This window comes from Antechinus flavipes, chromosome 2, assembly GCF_016432865.1.
Source record: "Antechinus flavipes isolate AdamAnt ecotype Samford, QLD, Australia chromosome 2, AdamAnt_v2, whole genome shotgun sequence".
NCBI lineage: Eukaryota > Metazoa > Chordata > Mammalia > Dasyuromorphia > Dasyuridae > Antechinus > Antechinus flavipes.
In genome coordinates, this window is record NC_067399.1 from 333,465,874 (window position 1) to 333,491,353 (window position 25,480).

Consider the following 25,480-nt stretch of genomic DNA (forward strand, 5'->3'; position numbering starts at 1 on the left):
ACTGACTTCTCTTCCCTCTGCCTCCAATTTACCTCATTCCCAACACCTGTGTCAACAAAGGCTACCTTGCAACTCCTTCAGATATTATAATCCACAGCTGTGGAGGCTCTTAAAAAATTGACGTGTCCTTTACCAATTCCCCATTGTTTTTTTGTTTTTTGCTGTTATTTCATACACACATTTCACACACACACACACACACACACACACACACACACACACACACACAGAGCATGGTCTGCACACTGAGGAATGCAAGCAGCATTCCTCCACATCTGTGGAGGCTGTAGGAGAATTGGCCTGTCCCTTAACAAATCCCAAATTTTCTCTCTCCCTTCTTTATCTACCCATTTCTTGAGAGATTAAATACTTTGATATAAGTTACTCAATCATGCAAATTACATTCCATATTATTTATGAAAGAAGACACAGAACAAAGGGGAAAATAACATGAAACAATATAGAAAATGAAAACTAATATGCTTTGATTTTTTGTTTTTGTCTTTTACTTCAGCTGAAGCATAATTGATTCTGTTTCAGCTTTTACTTTCTGTGTGCATCTCTTCTTCAAATGTGTTTCTTGTAAACAATATATTGGAGAATTCTGGTTTTTAATCCATTCTACCATCCACTTCCAGTATAATGGGTAATTTTTTCTGATTGACCTTCACAGCAATTATTACGGTGTATTTCACTCCATTCTACTTTTCTTCTCTCTCTCTCTCCCCCCACCCCTCTCTCTCCAGCCTGTCCCTTCTTGCCTTCCTTGTCCCTACCACTCTTCTACTTATCTTTTAGAATATGATAGATTTCTATAACCGAGTGCTCATGTTATTCCTTTTCTGAGGCAAATCTGATGAGAGTAAAGTTCAAGTGATGCTTACCCCCCCCTTCTTCTTTTCTTTCAATATAATAAATCTTTCTTGCATCTTCATTTGAGATAATTTATTCTTTTTTGCCTCTCAGTTCCTTCTTCTCCCAGTGCAATCTTCTTGTCATCCCTTTTTTTTTTTTATATCAACCCATCAAAATTAACTTATACTCACACCATTTATCTCTCTATACTCCTAACTGATCTATGTAAGTTCTTAAGAGTTACAAGTATTATCTTTCTATTTAGGGGTGCAAACCATTTAAGCCTATTGGATCATTTATATTTTCTCTTTCCTGGTTAGCTTTTTTATGCTTCTTTTGAGGCTTGAATATGACAATCAAATTTTCTGTTTGATTCTGATCTTTTCATCAGGAATGTTTGAAAATCCTCTATTTTATTGAATATCCATTTTCCCTTGAAAAAAAATGCTTAGTTTTGCTGGGTAGCTGATTCTTAGGTGGATTTCAAGGTCCTTTGCTTCTCAGAATATTGTGTTCCAAGCTTTCTAATCCCTTAATGTAGAAAGGTCTAAATTGTGTGTGATCCTGACGGTGGTTTTTTAAAAATTCTTTTTTTTCTGATTGTTTATAGTATTTTCCCCTTGAGAGTTCTGGAATTTAGTTATATTATTTGTAGGAGTTTTCATTTTGGGATCTCTTAGAAGAGGTGATCAGTGGAGTCTTTCAAATAGTTTACCCTCTGGTTCCAGGTTATCAGGTCAGTTTTCTTGACAATATCTTGAAATATGCTATCCAATCTTTGTTTTTTCAATTATGGATTTCAAGTGGTCCAGTAAATTTTAAATAATATCTCCTGGATTTGTTTTCCAGGTCAGTTGTTTTCCCAGAATTTAATATTTTCTTCTATTTTTTTCATTCTTTTAATTTAGTTTGATTCTGGATGTTTCATGGGATCATTAGATTTCACTTGCCCTATTCTAATTTTTAGGGAACTTTTTTCTTTAGTGAACTTTCATACTTCTTTCTCATTTGGCTAATTCCACTTTTAAAAGAATTGTTTTGTTCAGTAAATTTTTGTATATCTTTCCCCATCTTTTGTGCTTCCTTTGCTGAGTTATTGACTTATTTCATGATTCTCTTGCATCACTCTCATTTCTTTCTCTAGTTTTTCTTCTACCTCTCTTGATTAAAAAAAAATGAGTTCTTCCAAGAGTTATTTGGAAGTCTGAGACCAATTTATATTTTTCTTTGAGATTTCACATGTAATCATTTGAACATTGTTGTCTTCTTTTAAGTTTATATTTTGATGTCCCCTGTCACCATAATAGCTTTCTAAGGTAAGATTTTTTTTCCTTGCTTTTTTGCTCATTTTCCAACCTACTTTATGATTTGATATCGAGTTCTACTCTACTCTAATCCTCTTTCTAGGGTATAGAGGAATCCTGCTTTAAACTTCTTGTGGTCAAGGCCAAGGGTCTGGCTTCTATTCTGTTGTACTGGGGAGTGCTGGGTTTGATAATATTTGCTGTGCTGGGATTTAGTCTGGGTACTCAACTGCTGTGCTGGAGAAAGGAAGACCTTATAGCTGCCTCACTGCGCTGCTGATCTGCTGTGTCAGAGCCACAAGGCATTAGTTGCCAACCTGGACTAAAGCTAATGGCCTTCCACTGGTTTATCTGGTTTGTCAAAGGCACTGGACTACATTCACCTTTAACTTGGGCTGGAAAAGTGTTTGACCCTGTATGTTTGTTCATTGTGCTACTTCAGAATTCATTTTGATGTGTGATTTAAATTTATTTGGAGAAGAATTTAAGAGAGTTCAGGCAAATTTCTTCCTTTTCTCTGTCTTCTTGGCTTTATCACCAATGAATTGTTTTTCTATGTAATATAAGCATTCTTATCTTTTATTTTCATTTTTGCTACATTCAATCATGAAACCGTATCTTTGTTTCTATAAGGTCTGAACTCATCTCTGATTCCATGTAATTAAAATTATTAATGACAAGAGAAAAAAAAAAGCCTAACTTCTAAATAGTCATTTTTTTCTAAATTGGCCAGGTTCTCCTCTATTGATTTTTTTTAAATAATGGAAAAGATGCAAGTATGTTTAGATACTAGAGAAATTGTAACAAAAATGACAAGATTTAAGTTAAGCCTTTAAAAATTCTTAGCTACTGATATTTCACTATCTAGAAAACAGAATTTTTGTGTTTTTAACACTAACACACACACACACATAAAACCAAGGTAACTATTGTTTCATAAACTTTACAGAAAAGTTGAAAACTCATATTTATTTTATTACAGTTGTTGATACATTTCAGTAAATGCATTACATAATAGCATTTAGTGCATTAGGAAGTTCATATGAACTGCAGTATGATGCAGTATGATGGTTTGGAGATAGGAGACTGGAGGTAATTAGAAAGCTAAAGTTATAGTCCAGGTGAGAAATGATAAAAATCTGAACCACAGTGTTGGGAATGGAAGTTGGGAGGAAGTACTGAATGTCACCCACAAGTATATTTTTACATAATTACACAATGCACCAGAGACATTGTAACATAATTAGACCAGTTACTAGTTTTCTTGATTACCTTAAATATTTTGATTCAATGAATGTTTTCTTATTATTTATGACTCCTCAAAATCCCTTCTCCACAATTAAAAATATGTTCTAATAAACTATGCCAGGAAGAATGGTGTGATAGCTAAGCTTTTTCAGTGACACACCTTTTGACATTACCTTTGAAGAAGATGTTATTTAATTCTTTTACTTCATTGGAACAAATGTGCACTGGCAGATCCTGCTTTGTTCTTTCCTTCAGATAAATCACCTATCTTTATAATGAAAAAAGGTGATGAACTCAGGATAGGAAAGTTTCCACCCTAATCTATTCTTTTGGCCCCATATACAATACAATATAAGAGAAGATATTCTTGGGATTTCAATTTATATCACCTTGTTATCCTTAGCTTTAGAGATGGAGTTTTAAAATGAGCAATCAGACCTACTTTAAAAAGTTTTAAATTCAGTGCCATGGATGTACACACATACACACACACATGCACACACACACTCATATCCCCTTTGCTGGAGAACAACACACACCATGTAAGCTAAGTAGGTCATCTTACTTAAATCCTTACAAAATTAGGTCTCTGATTTTGATTTGGTGGGATAGGAGTGGGAGGGAATGAGGAAGCAGTGAACAAACATTTTCCCACTTGAATTACTCTCTGAGTGTCAGCATTGCTAATTTATCCACATAATACATAATTATCATGGAACTTAATCATATTTTAGTATTTATCAAGGCAAAAAGTAGAAATGAAAAAACATATTCCTGAACAATAGTTCATATGGAAGTATAATTTTCTAGTGTCATGTGTCCCTGTATGCAGCTGCAAGAGAAATGTATTTTCTTCTGGAGTGTGCAATAGTTGGAAAACACTTTATCCAACAGTTTCCATTTTAAATTTTATTTCCTAAGGCATTGAACTTCTCATAGTTTTTTTTTTTTTGAAGCTTATATCTTTTTTTTTTTGAGAAAGAAAACAAATAATCAAATACCAAGTCATAAAAGTGATAAGAGAATATAGAGCATGATGTTTCTTAGTATTAGCAGAAACAGGAAACAATTTCCTAGTAGGAAAAATGCAGTTATGGTTTTCCAACATTTCACTCCCTACATATCTATGTCTACTTAGTATGAGTATGAGATTTGGTGGGGAGAAATGATGCATTTTACTGTCATGATTGGAAAATGTGAAATGCACCTCTTAAAAAAAAATAAAAAAAAATAAAAACAGAAAACTCTGAGGAAGTGGTAATAACTGGCTTTTATATGTGGTTTAACCTTTCTTTCCCTTTTCTTTTGAAATTGGGTTTCCCTGTCTTGTCCAACTAGAGAGTGCAATGGCAACTCACAGGTTCAAATCCTAGAACTTATCAGCATGGGAAATTTACAGATGAAAAAACTGATGCTTAGAAAGTTTACAGAATTTAGCTCAAGTTCATCTCTATATACAAGTTATAAACAGGATATATTGAAAATATTAAACAGAGGGAAGGTTGCTATAGAATCTAGAGAACCCTCAAAAAGGGTTTCTTATAGCTGGAATTTAAAGTAAGTCAGGAAAGCTAGGAGATGAAGAGAGAGCATTTCAGTCACTGGAAATAGCTAGTGAAAATTCCAGGAGTCAAAAAATAGATTATCTTTTTTGAAGAACAAGAAGGCTATTGTTACTTGATCTCAGAATATGCTGTATGGTATAAAGTATAAGATGAATGGAGAGTTGATGGGGGAAGGGGAGAAGTTATAAAAGACTTTTAAATGCCAAAAAGATAATTTTATATTTGACCATCGAAGTGATAGAGAGCCACTAGAGTTTAATGAATACATGAACAACCTGAATTTTTGACTGAATTTGACAACTAAATGAAGGTTGGATAGGAGGGAAAAAAGTCTTGTGACAGAGAGACCAACGAGAATACTCCAACTCTGAGGTGATGAAGAACTACTCTACTATGGTAGCAATGTATCAATAGTCCTTGAAAATTGATTAGATGTGGCTAATGAGAGTAAGAACTGAGGTGAGTTTAGATTGCAAGACTGAATGACTAGAAAAAAATGATAGTAGTGTCAATATTAAAATGGAAATGTGGAAAGTGAGAGGGTTTTGAGGAAAAGACAATGATAAAGATGATTGAGTTCAGTTTTGAACATTTTGAGTTTAATAAATTAATAGGACTTCTATCTGAGATGTCTAATAGGAAACTGGAAATGTGAGATTGAAGGTTAGGAAAAAAACTAGAGCTGGATAAGAAGATTTAAGAATCATAAGCATATTAGTTGCATAAAATAGAGAAACAGAAGACCAATGGATTGGGCTTGCAACAAAAAAAAAATCTAGAAAATGAACAAATTAAAAACTCCCAACCAAATACCAAACTTGACATTCTAAAAATAAAAGGAGAGATCAATAAAATTGAAACTTAAAAAAAATGAATTAATAAATAAAACTGAGATGGTTTTATGAAAAAACAAAGAAAATAGATAAGGTTTTAATTAATTTGATTAGAAAAAGGAAAGAGGAAAATCAAATTGTTATTGTCAAAAATGAAAAGGGAGAATTATCCACCAAAGAAAAGTAAATTAGAGCAATTGTTAGAAGTCATTTTGCCCAACTTTATGCCAATAGATTTGACAACCTAAGTAAAATGGAGGAATATCTATAAAAATACAGATTTCCCAGATTAACAGAAGAGGAAATAAATTACTTAAATAGTCCCATTTTAGAAAAATAAATAGAACAAGCTATTAAGCAACTCCCTAAGAAAAAATCCCCAGGACCAGATGGATTTACATGTGAATTCTACCAAACATTTAAAGAACAATTAACTCCAATACTATATAAGCTATTTGAAAAAAAAAAAAAAAAAAAAAAAAAAGGATAAAAGGACTCCTACCGAATACATTTTATGACACAGACATGGTACTGATACCTAAACCAGGTAGGATGAAAACAGAGAAAGAAAATTATAGACCAATCTCCCTAATGAATATTGATGCAAAAATCTTAAATAAAATATTAGCAAAAAGATTACAGAAAATCATACTCAGGATAATACACTATGACCAAGTAGGATTTAGACTAGTAATGCAGGGCTGGTTCAATATTAGGAAAACTATTAGCATAATTGATTATATCAATAACCAAATTAACAAAAACCATATGATTTTCCCAATAGATGCAGAAAGAGCATTTGATAAAATCCAACATCCATTTCTAATAAAAACATTAGAGAATATAGGAATAAATAGACTTTTCCTTAAAACAGTCAGTAGCATCTATTTAAAATCATCTGCAAACATGATATGTAATGAACATAAATTGGAACCATTCCCAATAAGATTAAGGGTAAAACAAGTTTGCCCACTGTCACCATTATTATTCAATATTGTATTAGAATGCTAGCTTTGGCAATAAGAGAAGAAAAAGAGATTAAAGGAATTCGAGTAGGTAATGAGGAAACCAAATTATTCCTCTTTGCAGAGGATATGATGGTATATTTAGAGAACCCTAGAGAATCAACTAGAAAACTATTAGAAAAAATGCACAATTTTAGCAAAGTTGAAGTATACAAAATAAATCCATATATATCTTTAGTATTTTTATACATCACTAACAAAATCCAACAGCAACAGATACAAAGAGAAATTCCATTTAAAATAATCATTGATACTATAAAACATTTGGGAATCTATCTGGCAAGAGAAAGTCAGGAACTATATGAGCAAAACTGTAAAACACTTTTCACACAAATAAAATCAGATTTAAGCAATTGGAAAATTATCAAGTGCTCTTGGATAGGACGAGCAAATACAATAAAGATAACAATACTCCTTAAACTAATCTATTTATTTAGTGCTGTGTCAATCAAATTCCCAAGAAACTATTTTACTGAACTAGGAAAAAATAACAACAAAATCCATCTGGAAGAACAAAAAGTCAAGAATTTCAAAGGAATTAATGAAGAGAAAAGCAAATGAAGGTGGCCTAGCTATACCCAATCTAAAACTATATTATAAAGCATTAGTCATCAAAACCATTTGGTACTGGCTAAAAAATAGAGAATTTGATCAGTGAACTAGATTAGGTTTGCAGAACAAAACAGTCAATGACTATAGCAATCAAGTATTTGACAAAGCTAAAGGCCCCAGCTTTGAGGATTCACTATTCGACAAAAACTGCTGGGAAAATTGATAACTAGTATGGCAGAAAGCAGGCATAGACAGACATCTAATACTGTATACCAAGACTAAGTCGAAATGAGTTCATGATCTAGACATAAAGAATGATATTATAAACAAATTAGAAGAACATAGGATAGTTTACCTCTCAGATTTGTGGAGGAGGAAGGAATTTGTGACCAAAGAAGAACTAAAATCATTATTGACCACAAAATAGATAATTTTGATTATATTAAGTTAAAAAGTTTTGTACAAACAAAACTAATGCAGACAAGACTAGAAGGAAAGCAATAAACTGGGAAAGCATTTTTCCATCCAAAGGACATGATAAAGGCCTTGTTTCTAACATATATAGAGAATTGACTCAAATATATAATAGTTCAAGTTATTCTCCAATTGATAAATGGTCAAAAGATATGAACAGACAACTTTCAGATGAAGAAAGTGAAACTATATGTAATCACCTGAAAAGGTGCTCCAAATCACTATTGATCAGAGAAATGCAAATTAAGACAACTCTGAGATACCACTACACACCTGTCAGATTGGCTAAGATAACAGGAAAAGTTTATGACAAATGTTGGAGGCAATATGGGAAAACAGGGACACTGATACATTGTTGGTGGAAAGTGTGAACAGATCCAGCCATTCTGGAGAGCAGTTTGAAATTATGCTCACAAAGTTATCAAACTGTGCATATCCTTTGATTCAGCAGTGTTTCTACTGGCATTATATCCCAAAGAGATCTTAAAAGAAGGAAAGGGATCCATATGTGCAAAAATGTTTGTGGCAACCCTCTGTCATACAAAGAAACTAGAAACTGAATGGATGCCCATCAGAGAATGGATGAATAAATCATGTTATATGAATGCTATGTAATACTATTACTTGTTTATAAACAACCAGCAGGATGATTTCAGAGAAGCTTGTAGAGGCCTACATGAACTAATGCTAAGTGAAATGAGCAGAACCAGGAGATCATTATACATGGTAACTACAAGACTATATGATGATCAATTCTCATAGACGTGGCTGTCTTCAACAATGAGAGGATTCAAACCAGTTCCACTTGTTCAGTGATGAACTGTGCCATCTACACCCAGAGAGAGAACCATGGGAACAGAGTATGGAACACAACATAGCATTCTCATTCTCTCTCTTGTTATTTGCTTGCATTTTGTTTTCTGTCTCAGTTTTTCTTTTCCTTCTTTCTTGATCTGATTTTTCTTGTGCAGCAAGATAACTCTATAGATATGTATCCACATATTGGATTTAACATGTATTCCAACATATTTAACTATCTGCCACCAAAGGGAGGAGGTGGGGTGAAGGAGAGGAAAATTTGGAACAAAAGGTTTTGCAAGGGTCAAAGTTGAAAAAATTACCCATGCATATGCTTTGTAAATTAATTAATTAATTTTAAAAAGAAGAATCATAAGCATAGAGGTGATCATTGAATTCACAAGAAATGATGAAATCAGCAAGTAAAATAATATATAGAGAGCGCAGGGCAAAGTGTGTGACTTAGAGATTTGAGTCACCAAAAAGTAAATGGAGGTCCATGGAAAGAGGAATGTCATAAAAACCTATAGAAAAAGAACATCTAAGAAAAGAGTCATTTACCTTGTCAAAAGGTGAAGAGAGGTCATGAAAGAAAAGGACTGAGAAAATGCTATTAGATATAGAAATTAAGAGATCACATTCCTCTGGGAAGAACAGTTTCTGTTTTATGATGTAGTCAGCAGCCAGACTGTAAAGAGTTAACACTGTCTTTCTAAGAAAACTGGAGTTATTTTCTCACTTCACACACACACACAAATACTTTCTTTTTCTTTTTTTGAGCACAAAGAAGTCTTAGTTATCAAAAATGTAATTTTGGTGATATTATCTATACATATTTTCTGTAATAATTTAATAACAGAACTATTATAGCATATAATAATGGAACTATTAATATAGAAAAATGAGCTTCTAAAATAGATCATTTCATTAGGTGATGAGAGTCATGTTATTATGATATATATGTATATATACATACACATAGATAATGTACACATACATGTAATATCATAACAGTAATTTTCTATTATTGCTAAATATTATGATTTATAACACATAGTATAATCTCAAATTGTAAATAAGTCATAGATTCTTAAATTTTTGTGTGTCATATACCCTTTGGAAGTCTGATGAAAAAGATGGAATGATATTTTATTTTTATTTTATATATTTATTCCTCAAAATAATATTTTAAATGAATAAAATGCATGTGGGAACAAAAGAAATAAAATTATACTGAAGTATATAGTTTGTTTTCATCATCATTATCATCACTGTCAACTATCAAAGGAAGTTCAGGAATGCCAGAATCAAGAATTCCTGCTTAAGAGTATCTTTAGTGCCCACAAAACAAATAACTAAGGAGTCTGCAAGTCACATCTGTTGGAATCCTTACTAACTGCTAACTAATTAGAGTTGATCTAATCTTACAAGAAGATGTTTTGGGCAGAACCTGAAACAAGGTACTAAGTAGAACTAATTAATATAAGGCTTGTGTTCACACCTTTACTCATTGGAGTTCAATGAGTTCATACCTCCCTTGAAGCTCTTTGGGCCAGAGAGCACTATGGGAGAAAACCCATAATCCCTCTCTCTGGAAGGAGCATAAATAGGCCAATGGGCCAGTCGAAGAAGTTCTTCAGAGTGAAGAAGCTACAAGTCGGGATTTCAGCAGAATTATGCCAGAAGCCCTCTCTTCAAGGCAAGACAGATTCAACTTGGTACTGGCTCTGGAGGCTGAAGAAAGCAGAGGCAGAAGCAAAGGACAAAGTGGCAAGAGCTCTTGGAACCAAGCAGAGAGATAGGCCTCTAAGCTAACCAGGCTATATTGGAGATAATAAAAGATCTGAACTTTTATCACCTGGCTGCGTTTTGAGAAGAAAAAGCTCACCACATTTTGGCGCCCTGAATGTGGGGCTAACAGACCCCCTCAGTGGATTTCAGTGGAAAAGCTACGATCCTGATTCCAGTGGAAAAGCCTCTGATCCTGATCCAGTGGAAAAGATTCTTCAACCCAGAAATTAGGGTGAGTGCAACAAAGAAATTTTGTTAGAAGAGTTAAAGTAGAATTTCAGCTAAGATGGGACAGATATTTAGAAAACAGCCTGTTTCTGTTCAAGGAAAATGTTTAGAGAGCATTGTCAAAATTATGGAAAGCCAAGGTTTAATTATAAGTTTACAGCAAATCACTGAACTTTTACAAACTGTAAAGGACATATGTCCTTGTTTCTCTCTTGATAAGGAATTAGATCTAAATGAATGGAAATTGGTTGGAGAGGATCTTTGTCAATTCTATGATAAAAATGGGCCTAACTCAATAATTAATACATATAATATAATACAATTGGCTATAAGAAGTTATTTAAGTGATAGAATGATGAAAAGGAAAGTACAGGAGGAAGAAGTGCCAACTTTACTAGGTGAAAAGGAGTATGAATCAGATGAGAATGGAGTTAATTACAATTCTGAGTATGATACTTCACAGCAGGAGGAGTTAGGTGATTCCACATCTCATGACCCTCCCCCTGCAATTAACCCTTCATGGGTGGAACAAGGGGGAGGGAGAGAGACAGAAACACAGTCAACTTCTCCTGTAAAGCAGAATTTGACAAGATTAGAAAAAGCATTAATTAAAGCAAAAAATGAAGGAGAAGATATATCTGATTTTATAAATGCATATCCTGTGATTGAAGAGCTCAACTCCTCAGGTCAAAAAGAGAGAAAATACATTCCTTTTAATTTGGGAAAAATTAAAGATTTGAAAAAGGGTTGCACTCTTTATGGGGCTACATCATCTTATGTGAAGATGTTACTGGATAATTTGTCTTATGAAATCTTAACCCCGAATGACTGGAAATCCATCGCTAAAACATGTCTAGAACCGGGACAAAATTTATTGTGGCTTTCAGAGTTTCATGAATTATGTAGGATTCAAGCCCAACACAATAGGCAAACAGGACAAATCACTTTTGACCAACTAGCTGGTCAAGGTCAGTATGCAGAGAGTTCAGAACAGATTTGTTATCCCACAATAGTGTATGAGCAAATTTCTAAGGCTGCAATAAAAGCTTGGAATTCTCTCCCTGGACAGAAAGATGGAAATAATGCTTTCACAAAAATAGAGCAAGGTCCCAATGAACCTTTTGCAGATTTTGTGGGACGTTTGCAAACAGCTGTAATAAGAACCTTTGGAGATAATGCTGCCACAGAAATAATGACTAGACATTTGGCTAAGGAAAATGCCAATGAGGTTTGCAAGAGAATTATATGGGGGCTAGACAAAAATGCTTCTTTAGAGGAGATCATTAGACGCTGTGCCACAGTGGGCACAAATGCTTATTATGCCCAGACTATGATGAACATGGAAAGACAAGGTCCTTCTTGGCAGAGGAATTCTAGAGAAACTCATCGATGTTTTCATTGTGGAAAAGTTGGACATTTGAGAGCCCAATGTAGATACAGAAATACAATGAGAAGACAGGGTGAGAGAAAACCCAAAACCCCATGTCCAAAATGTAACCGAGGCTTTCATTGGGCCTCTAAATGTATATTGACCCAGAGGAAAGAGAGGCAAGGCCCAGCTCCAAAGTATCAATCAAAGGACAGGTGGGGCATGATAGCAGCTGAGGTTACACCCAGAGAGACTTTAGAAATTCAGAACTCTGATGTCATCAACCAACAGAAAAGCAATCAGGATTACAGTTGGGAAGAATACAGGCCTTTTAAGACAACAAGACAATATCCAATGCAAACAACTCCAATGTAATTACCAGATGATGAGGAGAAATCCCAAATTTGGTAAATAGAAGGGAATTAGATCAACTGTTTGGGGAAGAGGATATGCTTATATTTCCACAGATGGAGAAAGAATCAGATGGCTGACAATGAGACTGTTAAAAGAACTTTTTAAAATCCCAGGAATCATTGGATTTCCTAAGACAAGATGAGTGTTTCAGTTCTTGAAAAACTAGCGAGAATCATTGGATTCCTTAAGATGAAAAATTGGTGATGAGACTTTTTGCAGTACTTCAGAGCTTACAGGAACTATTAGATTCCTGGCACATGAACTAATGGACAATGGATTCCTTATGGACTATTTCTAGGACTTATGGACATGTGTAAATTTTTAGGTTGATTCTTGTTATTTGTTACATTACTACTAGCCTGTGTTATATTGCTATGTGCTTATGTAAATTATGTGTAATGCCTCCCATATTGATGGATTTATGTATACCATGTATATCGGTTACAAAGTTCTGGCCCATATTGATGGATTTATGTGTACCCCTTCAGAAACCCACTAATCTGATTAGATTTCCTATTTCCTTTGGTGTTTTCATCTAACAAAAGAAAGGGGGAGATGTTGGAATCCTTACTAACTGCTAACTAATTAGAGTTGATCTAATCTTACAAGAAGATGTTTTGGGCAGAACCTGAAACAAGGTACTAAGTAGAACTAATTAATACAAGGCTTGTGTTCACACCTTTACTCATTGGAGTTCAATGAGTTCACACCTCCCTTGAAGCTCTTGGGGCCAGAGAGCACTATGGGAGAAAACCCACAATCCCTCTCTCTCATATCCCACAATTCCTCCCTCTTGGATAAAAGAAACAGACAGAGGCTCTCCTGGAGATTTTTCACCAGAATGACATGAAGAATGGAGCTGGCTGGAGGCTGAAGAAAGCAGAGGCAGAGGCTGAAGGACCAGACCTTTGGATTTGGCAACATTTGGAGAGAGCTTTTGGAACCAAGCAGAGAGATAGGCCTCTAAGCTAACCGGGCTATATTGGAGATAATAAAAGATCTGAACTTTTATTACCTGGCGGTGTTTTGAGAAGAAGAAGCTCACCACATTTTGGTGCCCGAACAGGGACCGATTCAGATCCATCTGAACTAGATCACAACAACATCCACTGTATATGTGGGTTGACCTTATAAGCTGATGCAGTGCTTTAGATTCAGATCCTGAACCAACTTGTATTTTTGTCATTTGACTCTCTCTGTATTAAATTTTTGACTTGGCCTTTCCAAAACCAGATCACTAGCACATGAAGTTTTTTGAAGGTCATGAGGCAATCTAATTAACTTCATTTGTAGTCTCAAACTCTACGCCTTTATCATTTACTCAGAATTCTTTTCTTATTATATCTTTATTATAAACCTTTACTTAATTTTCTCCCTTTTCAATTTTTCTTGTACTATATTTGCATTCATGTTATATATTCCCCTGTCCAGTAGAATGTAAGCTCCTAAAGGGTGGGGCCTATCTCAAACTTTTTTTAAAAATTTATCTGTGCTCAGCAAAATGTCTTGTGAGAAGAAGAAGAAGAAGAAGAAGAAGAAGAAGAAGCAGCTTGTTTAATTACAGATTGACCTAAAAAAGAAACACAAACAAATATTTCATTTCTCTAAAAAGACTATTACCAAAATTATGTCCTTTTGGGAAAGATTGTAGAGTGGGAGGCAAAATTGAAATTTTCTTATTTTACTATTAGTTTCCTTATGTGTGCACTGAACCATATGATTCCTCATTTCCTTTCAGTTTAAAAATCTATGATACTTTCCCATATTAATGTTACCTAAAAAGAGAGCAACCATGCCTTTTTTGGCATAGAAAACAAGTAAATGCTATGATTCTTTCTATGTGATATCTTCTGATAAAAAATGTATGTATACACACACAATATAAACATATAAAATTAAATGTGTGTGTATATATATATATATACATATATATATATATATATAGTTCCTATATGTTAAATATGTGGTATATCTATGAAATATGTGTGTGTGTATACATGCATATGTATGTGTATTTCAGTCATCATGTCCAACTCTTTGTGACCCCATAGACTGTCAATACTATTCTTGAGTTTTCTTGGTAAAGATATTCGAGTGATTTGTCGTTTTCTTCTCAGACACATATATGTGTGTATGTGTGTATAAATAGACATATATAAAAGTCTATATATGATATATATATTGGTGTAGAGACATGTGTGTGTATATTATATATATATATATATAACACACATATATATGTGTGTGAGTATTTATGTGTGTATGTGAAATAACTGTACAATTAAAATTCTTTGAAAACTTTGATGAAAACCTCTTATCTAAGAAGTTGGGTTGTATTGTATATGTCCTTCCTCTCTCCAAACTCTCTAAAGGGCTGGATACCTTGAGGACATTTTAATTGATATTAAATCAGGAAGTAATTTTCTTCTCTTGTCCTTCCTCTCTGAATTCTCAATGTGTCTAATCTTATTTGAAATCATTAACATCCAATGCTACTTTTTGGGAAATCCTCTGGCATATGGCTTTGCTTTTAGCACCATTTTATATAGTACAGACTTCTTAAACAAACCTCTTAAACAAACAGTTGTGAGATGGATGACAGTTGTAACAGAAACACCGTAGTTAATTAAAATTATATCAATTTCAATTTCCATCAATCAAATCCCAATCAATCAAAGCCAATTAGGAATTCCAAACTTTTCTCCTTAAGTATAAAATTATTAAATAAACTATCATTCAGCCACCATTTCCTTTCTTGGAATACTAAGAAGTTAATTTTGTTTTATTCCTTCTTCAAACCCTTCAATAGACTGACCTGAGTTTAAATTCAGTCTCTAACATTTACTAACTATGTTATCTTGGGCAAATCAATTAACAATCTCTGTTTGCCTCAGTTTCCTTATGAGTATATTAATAAGAGCATATTATAAATAAATGAGATAATATAAATATGATAATATAAAAATGAGGATATTAATAAGACCTACCTTTCAGAGTTGTGAGGACAGAATGAAATCCTTTTTGTAAGGCACTTTATTATTATTATTACAAATAAGTTATTATAAGTAAGAATAATAATTATTATTATATTTTATGGCCTACTAATTTCTGTTGTGATCCTTTTATTCTATAATAGTATCTATGGCAATTTATATCATATATTCAATCCTACATTTCCCCAATAGGGAGGATTTTGGTAGATGTTATTTTTGTTTGGAACTATAACTCATGGTTATGAGGGAAATCTCTGTGTGCAAATTTCTTCTGCTAATACAGACCTGCAATTCCTTGGGAGCTTAGAAAACTGACTAGTTCATGGACAGCAGCTTTGTACCAGAGGCAGGTCTTGATATATCCTCTTAACCCTACAATCAATTCTTTCACCACTGAGTTATGATGCTTCTGAAGTGATTTTAGCTGTTTTAAAATGCTTCACAAAGAAGGACAATATTTTCTGATGAAATTCCTTAAGTTGAGTTATCTGAAAATGTATTTCATTATTAGTCATAAAAGTGTCATCAGTGCAATCTAAGTCAGAACTTGGAGATCTCTTCACATAAATCAAATTTCTGTCACATTATTCAATAATAGAGACAAAGGTGATGAAGACAGAACTAATGAAGACTAAGCCCTCAGCTATAGTACAAATTAAAACTACACTAAATCTACAATACTTACAAGTGATACCCTTATAGCTAATTAATTTTTGAGATAAAAATGATCTTTTAAAGGATTAAAGGATAATATGTTCTGTGGATTGATTATAAAATGAGCTGACAAATTTAGAGATACATTGGTTTGCAATTATATTTTTAGCAATTAAAACAATCTTAGGAAATTATTTAATATATTAATTTATCCCCTTACTTTTCTTGTTTTTTTTTCCCTTACAACATGATTAGGAAACCATGAAAATTCATATTTAAGATGATACATAATACATCTTCCTTACCTTTTTAACCCTAAAAAAATAAAAAGAAAACATGAAATTATGTCACTTGATACATAAAGAGATCTAGTGATGCAAAACTAAATCAAATTTCTTAATCTTAATTGTTGTGACAAGTTATTACCATTATTACTAGCATGGTGAATATAATACAACATACCCTTTTCCTTAGATTGCAAGTGAGAGTGAGATTCCTTGAGAAGGAGTTTGCAAAAGCTGTGTAGAAATCCAGAACTTTCAGCAAGGCTTCCCGCTTTATGATGTGTAAGTCACAATATGTCAGCGCCCGGACATTGGCACAAGCATGGGCAAGGGTGGTTTCCTTCCAGAAGATATCTCCGAACACATCACCTTTCCCTGAAGAATAGGACAAAGGATTTTATTACTTATTAAAGTATCCCATGTCTGCTTCTATCTATGTCCCAATCTTTATCCATTAGTCATTCTTTAATATCTTACTTTCCTTTTTTTAAAATTAAAGCTTTTTATTTTCAAAACATTTGCACTGACCTTGCAAATGTGTTCTAAATTTTCCCCTTTTTCCCCCAACCCCGAACCCTAGATGGCAAGTCATCCAATATATGTTAAGCATGTTAAAATATATGTTAAATCCAATAATATCTTACTTTCAAAGAAAATTTAGAAGTAGAAAGCTGTAATATTTAGAAACACATCTTTAGATTATTTAAACATAAAACCAAAAGAATCATTAATCTTTGACCAAAAAATCCATATATAATTTTGAATTGTTTTACCAGGTAGTTGATACCCTTATCAACCTAAATATTTTCCAATCTACTTGGAGGACTTAAATTTTGACCAGAGCACAGTTGTATTGTAGGTAAGAGTATTGTCTGTATTGTCTGTGTTTCTAATGTTGTATTTGACTCACACAGGCTATGTTGCCCTGAGTAAGTCATTTAACCATAGTACACCAGCAAAATTTTTTAGCGTATAAACAAGAGTTTTCAATAAGAATTTATTTATCAAGGTGGGGAGGGATATTTGACAAGTTTTCTATTCTACTGATAATCACAGGTTCAGGTCCCCAAATGAAAAAGACATTATTCTAAGTATTGAAAATTGCAAAGGCAGAATAAAAAACAAAACAAAAACAAAAAAATAGAGAAGTACCATAGAATTACTAAAACTTTAAATTGATTAGTTGATAAATTCTATTCTTAAGCTCTGGTGGCGATCATAATGAGTGTAACTATGTGTCTTGATTAAGAAAAACAATGTATTAATGATTATAATGGTATATAATTAAATCAGATAACTGATTCAACATTTTGTTTTTGTTCAGTTGTGTCCAACTCTTTATGACCCCATTTGGGTTTTCTTGGCAAAGATACTGAAATAGTTTGCCATTTCCTTATCCACTTCATTTTACAGATGAGGAAATTGAGGCAAACAGTTGAATGATTTCTCCAGTCACATAGTTGTAAGTATCTGAGGTAGAGTTGACCTCAAGAAAATGAGTCTTCCTGACTCTTGGCTTAGCAGTGATCTTAGTGAAGTGTAAAATCATTTCTGGCTATTGACAAAACTTGGAAGAGCTAACATATGAATTGAATAATAAGAGCTAGGGCATTTGCTTATTGTGGAACTAGATATTATTATTCACAGCATTCCAATTGTGGATGATGCAAAATAAAATAGAAAAACACCTTGTGGGTGTAAACAGCTTCCAGCAAATTGCCAGTCATGGTGTGAATCTAGGAGGTGGTATAAAAGCAGTGGCTTTTTTTATATGACCAAAAAAGAAGGCAGGCCATTCATGAACTGAGAATGAAGGTCAATAGTCTTCATGATGAACGTTTTTTCATCACTTACTAGAAATCATAGCCAAGACCATGAGTGATGTGCTAGATAGGTTATCTGGGAGCAAATAGATATACATTGATAAAGAGTTCAGAGAATGACAAGATATGGAGATGCTGTGCTTATCAATATCAATGTATTAGATACAATACATGTATCCAATGTATTGGATACATTATCAATTGTAATCAATGTGGTTACAACGTGATACAATGTGATCAATGTATCAATCACAAATACTGTGATTATCAGTAGAATAGAAAACTTGTCAAATATCCCTCCCCACCTTGATAAATAAATCCTTATTTATTTATAAATAAAACTCTTGTTTATACTCTAAAGCTTTTTGATAGAAAATCAAAGCACCCACATTGATAAAATAATAAAATCATAAATTTGTAATTAAAAAAGACTTTAGGGCATATAGTCCAACCACCTCATTTTAAAAGTGAGAGCCTGGAGCCTGGGAAGATCACATAGGTAATGTTAAATCTGTAATTTTGACCAAGATTCTCTGAGTAGAAAATCCAGCAGTTGTTCCCATCAATAATCAAGTCAAAAAACATTTATTAAGTACCTATGTATTGTATATAAAATAGTTGTAGTTATAGAATAAATAATACTAGTGTCTTAAAGCATATGTTAAGGATCCCTAAAGAAAATTGTCTCTTCATTTACAGATCATGCTACAAATCTTAAAATCACTTGCATTTTATTGTCCTTAAAGGTAAACTCATTCATTGTCACCCAATGGAAATAAATTTGTCCAGAAGATGAAATTTCTTTTTCACTCTAGGAAAAATTCTTTCACATGTACCCCCAGTATTTTATCTTCTCATCTCTTTATAATCCTTGTTCCCATACTCCGCATCTTCCTTCCCTGAAATCAATCTCTCCCATTCCATTCATATACAATTCCATTTATTATAATTTTTAAAATCTTTTACTTAGCATTACTTTTCTTTCTATACCCCATATACCCAGTCCAAAACCAAAATGAGCATGTCAATAAAATATTGAATCAATCCATTACAAAACTTTAATCATTATCTCTATATCAAATTGATAAAACTCTAAAGACAAGATTGACTAAAATTGTGTTTGAATTATTCACAGTTAGAAATAATCTTTTCCCACTGAAACTTTCAGGCGACTGAAAAGAGAAATCTGAAGACAATGATGGAGAAATGTTTAGTATTTGGATAATTTTAAAGAGGCATTCAGTTTCATGTAATAGTACTGCTTTTTAAGGACTAGCCAAAGCTAAATTTGAAAGGCTCATAACCTGAAGGTTGGTCAGAGGGAAAGAATATCTTTTTTAGTCTCAGCAACATTCATTATATGGTCTACTAGGGCATGGAAGAGTTTGTGATTTGCATCAGTGGAGGATGTAACTTCACTGATGAAATTATGATCCTTGAAGAACTTTGCAATATAAGAATAACTTTCTAAAATCTTCCTCTTCTCAAATACTGTTATGTGTGTGTGTGTGTGTGTGTGTGTGTGCATGTGTGCTTTCTCAGAATTAGTTATATAGAATAAAATTAAAGTTTTATTATCCAAAATGCCATTAACAATAGCTAGCATTTATATAGGCTTTACGATCTTCAGTGTTTTACAAATATTATGTTATTTGATCCTAGCAATAACTCATAAAGGTAGGTGCTATAATCAAAACAATTCTGAAATACCACTTCATACCTATTCAATTGGCTAAAATGACAGGAAAAAATGATGAAGACTGGAGAGGATTGGGAAATTTGGAATACTAATGCATTTTTGCTGGTGTTATGAATGGATCCAACTATTCTAGAGAGCAATTTGTAACTATACCCAAAACATTATAAAACTTTGTATAACTCCAGCAATGTCACTACTGGATCTGTATCCCACAGAAATCATAAAAAAAGGAGAAAAGATTCACATGTGCAAAATTGTTTGTGGTGGCAAGAAATTGCAAAAATTGCAAATGAATTGATGCTTATCAATTGGGGAATGACTGAATAAATTATGGTATATGAATGTAATGGAGTATTATAGTTCTATAAGAAATGATGAGCAAGCTGATTTCATAAAAGGCTGAAAAGCCTTACATGAGTTGATGCTAAGTGACATAAGCAGAATCAAGAGAACATTGTACATAGAAATAACAAGATTATGGGATGATCAACTGTGATGGGCTTTGCTCTTTTTCAACAATAAAGTGATTCAAGGAAATTCCAGTAGAATCGAGATGGAAAATTCCATCTGCATCCAGAGAAAGAACTATGGACATTTAATGCAGATCAAAACATACTATTTTAACTTTTTAACGATTGTTTTTTCTTTCTCATGTTTTTTTTTTTTTTCCTTTTGTCCTGATTTTTCATTCACAAAATGACTAATATGGAAATAGGCTTAAAATGATTGTATATGTATAACCTATATCAAATTGTTGTCTTGGGGAGAGGGAAAATAAGGAAGGGAGGGAGAAAAAAAAATTAGAACACAAAATCTCCCAAAAACGAATATTGATATAGCCTGGGAGTCAGGAAGATCTGACTTCAAATCTGGCCTCAAACAATTAACACTTCCAAGTCATTTAACCCCAGTTGCCTCATAAAAATAAAACACTATTGAATGAAGAAGAAGAAGAAGAAGAAGAAGAAGAAGGAGGAGGAGGTAGGTGCTATTATTATCCTCATTTTCCAGGGGAGGATATGTAAAAGATATGTAAAAGATCCCACAAGCTAGTAACATTGGATTTGAATGCTCATCATTCTGATTCCAGGCCCAGCACTCTACCCATTGTGTCACAAATTATTGCAATAGTATTAAACAAGAAACAGTACTAAACAAAATAAACATTGAAATTCAGTTCTCCTGTAAAACTGAGAAACTATTTTTAAAACAACATAATTTCCTTTAACAATTTCAATAAAATTTTCATAGTGATAGTTTGAGGTATTAGGGAGCTGATTTTTCCTTTTCCTTGATATGTATTTTTTATTTCTTTCGAATTTTTCTATAGCAAAGATTAAAGGAATGAACAATTTAATTTTAATTCAATTTTTGATACTATATAAATGTTCAAATATTTGAATCTATTTATGATAGAATTAGCGATTCTTTATCTTTATGTTGTATTGAATCAAAATTTTTATCTGAGAATCTGAAATCATTGTAATTTAAAAAACAAGACTTCTCTTGTAAGGCAGCAACATTTAATGGATATTGAGTTGGCCTCAGTCATTCTCTCCTCTACCCTACTCCCTCCTCATCCCCCCCCCCCCAGTTTGCATTTCTGGTACGCCAGGATTTTCTTTACAATGTCCCTGAAACCTCTTCATTCTAAAAGATCACTGACCCTTGGTCTTCATTTCATTGGAAGTATTCTTTGTTCCTCTCCATATGATTGGCTTGTTCTTCCTGGGGCCTTCATTTCAAGACCAGCTGTGTCTTCATTCTCTCCAGTGTACACTTCTTACTTTCCCAAACTTTCTCCAAATTGCTCTCAAATCCCTCTTCAGGTTTTTTTGACCTCTTTCCCCTTTTGGCTTCCTTTTGTGTGTTGTCTTTACCCCATTAGAATATAAGTTCTTTGAGAGCAGGGGTTGTCTTTCCTTCTCCATATATTTATATCCCTGATATTCAGTCCAGTGCCTGGCATATAGTAATCACTTAAATAAGTGCATGTTAACTTGACTTAAGGAAAACTTGTATTTAAGTTTCATTTTTGAATCCTACTATATTTGTGACCAGGAATAGGTAGGTAACTTAACCTCTCAGTGCTGTAGACAGCTTTCTACAAATAGGAAGTTTCAGAGTGGTTGCTGATCTACATTGTTGAAAAAATGTCCTCAAAGCAGCATTCTGATATATACATGAAATCACAAGTTAGAAGGGGTGGTCTGAGGGAAAAGTTTTGTTTACTAGATTAATATGTGTAATTTTAATAAAGACCCGGTCTCCAGCTTGAAAAGGAAGGCATTAATATAGACTTGTGGTTAAATCTAGTGCTATGTGTTTCAAGGTTCTCTTCTTTCCTTCCCCTTCTTATCTCCAATGTATAATTCTCTAGTTATTAGCAAATATATCTCAAAATTTAATAGAAATTAACTTATCTTTATCATGAATAAAATCCATTTTTAAAAGTAGAGAAACCAGATAAACAACTCTAATTAACCACTCAGTCACTCCCACTTAGCTCTGATATGTTTATCAGATAAGAATACTTCCATAAATAAGTAGAAATAAGGTATAAATAAGGTTGAAATAACTCTCTGAGCTAATCAATCCAAGACTTATGAATTTGGTATGAAATAGCAAAACAATTCAGAAACCAAGAAAAAAAAAAAAAAAGATCATCTGCCAGCATAAAGGAAAGCCATTACAGCCAAGTTTCCAGTTTATTCAATTTCTTTTTGTGATACTGAGTTATTTATACATTTTATTTTTTGTCTTGATAATTTGAGTATTACATATTTTTATAAATGTTCATCTTTTTCCTTTGAATTTTCATTTTGGTGGCATAAGTTGTATATAGTAGTTGTGGGCAATAATCTTTATTTTATCTCTATCATGAATTCATCTTGTTCATTTTTACTTGAGTAATTTGTCCTTTTTTTTTCATCCTGTCCTTTCTTTTTCAACCAGGATAATAAAGTTGAAAAATTGTAAGTCTTTATTTAAAAGGAGCTTTGAAGTTTACTTTTTCCTCTCATAATTAGTAAAAATTTCTTCTTTTGTTCTTGTCTGAGTTGTTTATTTACTTTTTAGTTTTTAAATTTCATATTCAATTCATTAATTCTCTCTATACAGTTGTTAATGTTTCTCTTTCTTTGTCATTATTAATGTAAGTTTTCAGAGATAATATTTTTCTTCCCTACTATGAATTAGCTCCATCTCACTAATTTTAACCTATTGTCTCCTTATTGTCACTTCTTATAAGATAGTCATTTTTCCTATGCTTTGCTTTTTGATCTGTTAAGTACACAGCATGATGTAACTCAGACCCCTTTTATTCACAATCTTTTACTCATTTCCTTTTCTAACTATTTTTCCTGTGTTATGGTCTGTAAAAGATGTATTTATTATCTCTGTCTTTGGATGCTAATTATTTATTTTAATGCCTAGTATATGATCAATTTGTAAAGGTACAAAACACATATATGCTTTAATATTAACATTAAAAAAAGATGTCTTTTCAATTACATTTTCTGACAATCTTTTTTTTTTAATTATTATAACTTTTTTATTAACAGAGCCTATGCCTGGGTAATTTTTTTACATTATCCTTTGCACTCACTTCTGTTCCGACTTCTCCCCTTCCTCCCTTCATCCCCTCCCCCAGATGGCAAGCAGTCTTATACAAGTTAAATATGTCATATTGTATCCTAGATACGATATATGTGTGCAGAACAGAACAATTCTCTTGTTGCACAGGAAGAATTGGATTCAGAAGGTAAAAATAATCTGGGAAGAAAGACAAAAATGAAAGCAGTTTACATTCATTTCCCAATGTTCTTTCTTTGGGTGTAGCTGCTTCTGTCCATCCTTGATCAATTGAAACTGAGTTAGATCTCTTTGTCAAAGAAATCCACTTCCATCAGAATACATCGTCATATAGTATTGTTGTTGAGGTATATAGTGATCTCCTGGTTCTGCTCATTTCACTGCTCAGTTCATGTAAGTCTTGCCAATCCTTTCTGTATTCATCCTGCTAGTCATTTCTCACAGAACAATAATATTCCATAACATTCATATACCACAATTTATTCAATCATTCTCCAATTGATGGGCATCCATTCATTTTCCAGCTTCTAGCCACTACAAACAGGGCTGCCACAAACATTTTGGCATATACAGGTCCCTTTCCCTTCTTTAATATCTCTTTGGGGTATAAGCCCAGTAGAAACACTGCTGGATCAAAGGGTATGCACAGTTTGATAACTTTTTGAGCATAGTTCCAAATTGCTCTCTAGAATGGCTGGATGTATTCACAATTCCACCAACAATGTATCAGTGTCCCTGTTTTCCCACATCCCCTCCAACATTCCGCATTATCTTTCCCTGTCATTCTAGCCAATCTGAAGGTGTGTAATGGTATCTCGGAGTTGTCTTAATTTGTATTTCTCTGATCAATAATGATTTGGAGCATATTTTCATATGGCTAGAAATAATTTCAATTTCTTCATCTGAGAACTGTCTGTTCATATCCTTTGACCATTTATCAATTGGAGAGTGGCTTGATTTCTTACAAATTAGAGTCAATTCTCTATATATCTTGGAAATGAGGCCTTTATCAGAAGCTTTGACTGTAAAAATGTTATCCCAGTTTATTGTTTCCTTTCTAATCTTGTCTGCATTAGTTTTGTTTGTACAAAAACTTTTCAATTTGATATATTCAAAATGTTCTATTTTGTAGTCAATAGTGATCTCGAGTTCTTCTTTGGTTATAAATTCCTTCCTCTTCCACGTGTCTGAAAGGTAAACTATCCTATGCTCTTCCAATTTATTTATAATGTCATTTTTTATGCCTAGGTCATGAACCCATTTTGACCTTATCTTGGTGTTCTGACAATCTCTATCACTGTGTGTTTATTCTTTGAATTTATTCAGCTTATTATGTTGCGTTTATTTATGCAGTTATTAAGAATATTAAAGACTTCTTTGATATTTTATTAGCAATGTTTTATTTGAAAATTAGCTTATGTTCTCTAAGAATATAGAAACTTTGGCATTTGATCCATAGATTTAATAATTACATGTTCACTTCATTGAACATAGTGCTTTTATATAATTTCCTTGATTCATTATCTTAATTTTTGTTTTGTTTTTTGACCTGTGATTTTCTTGATATAGACATATAAATGTTTATTTCTTATTTTATCACACATTATGATTTTGTCATGGCCTGGAAAAATACATTTTATTCCAGCTTATCAGTTCCCCTCTTTAAATAACTTTGTTTTAAGTGTCTTGTTTGTGTGCAATTAATAATTACCCTTTTTTAAAAAAATCTGGGAGCATTTTATCAATTTATATTTAAAGTTATAATTGACTTCTTTATGTTTTCTCCCATTGATTTGTTTTATATTGTTCCTTTGCTTCTTTAAGATAGCCCTTAGTTATTATGATTCATTTGGTATAACTAAGATGATCTATGTCTTCTCCCATTAACCCCATATCCTACTTAGCACACACATAATTTCTGTTTACATTGCCAAAATCTATGCCTAAATTACTTGAGTTTATTCTTGTTGTGATACT

At 32.9% G+C, this 25,480-nt stretch overlaps 1 protein-coding gene across 1 annotated transcript in view; it reads right to left on the reverse strand.

Annotated features, from left to right (window-relative positions):
• KCNH5 (potassium voltage-gated channel subfamily H member 5) overlaps positions 1-25,480 on the reverse strand; it is a 477,427-nt gene that overhangs the window by 56,285 nt on the left and 395,662 nt on the right. Inside the window, exon 10 of the mRNA XM_051977789.1 lies at positions 16,566-16,762. Within this exon, the coding sequence (XP_051833749.1) occupies positions 16,566-16,762 (197 nt within the window). The remainder of the gene's footprint in view (positions 1-16,565; positions 16,763-25,480) is intronic.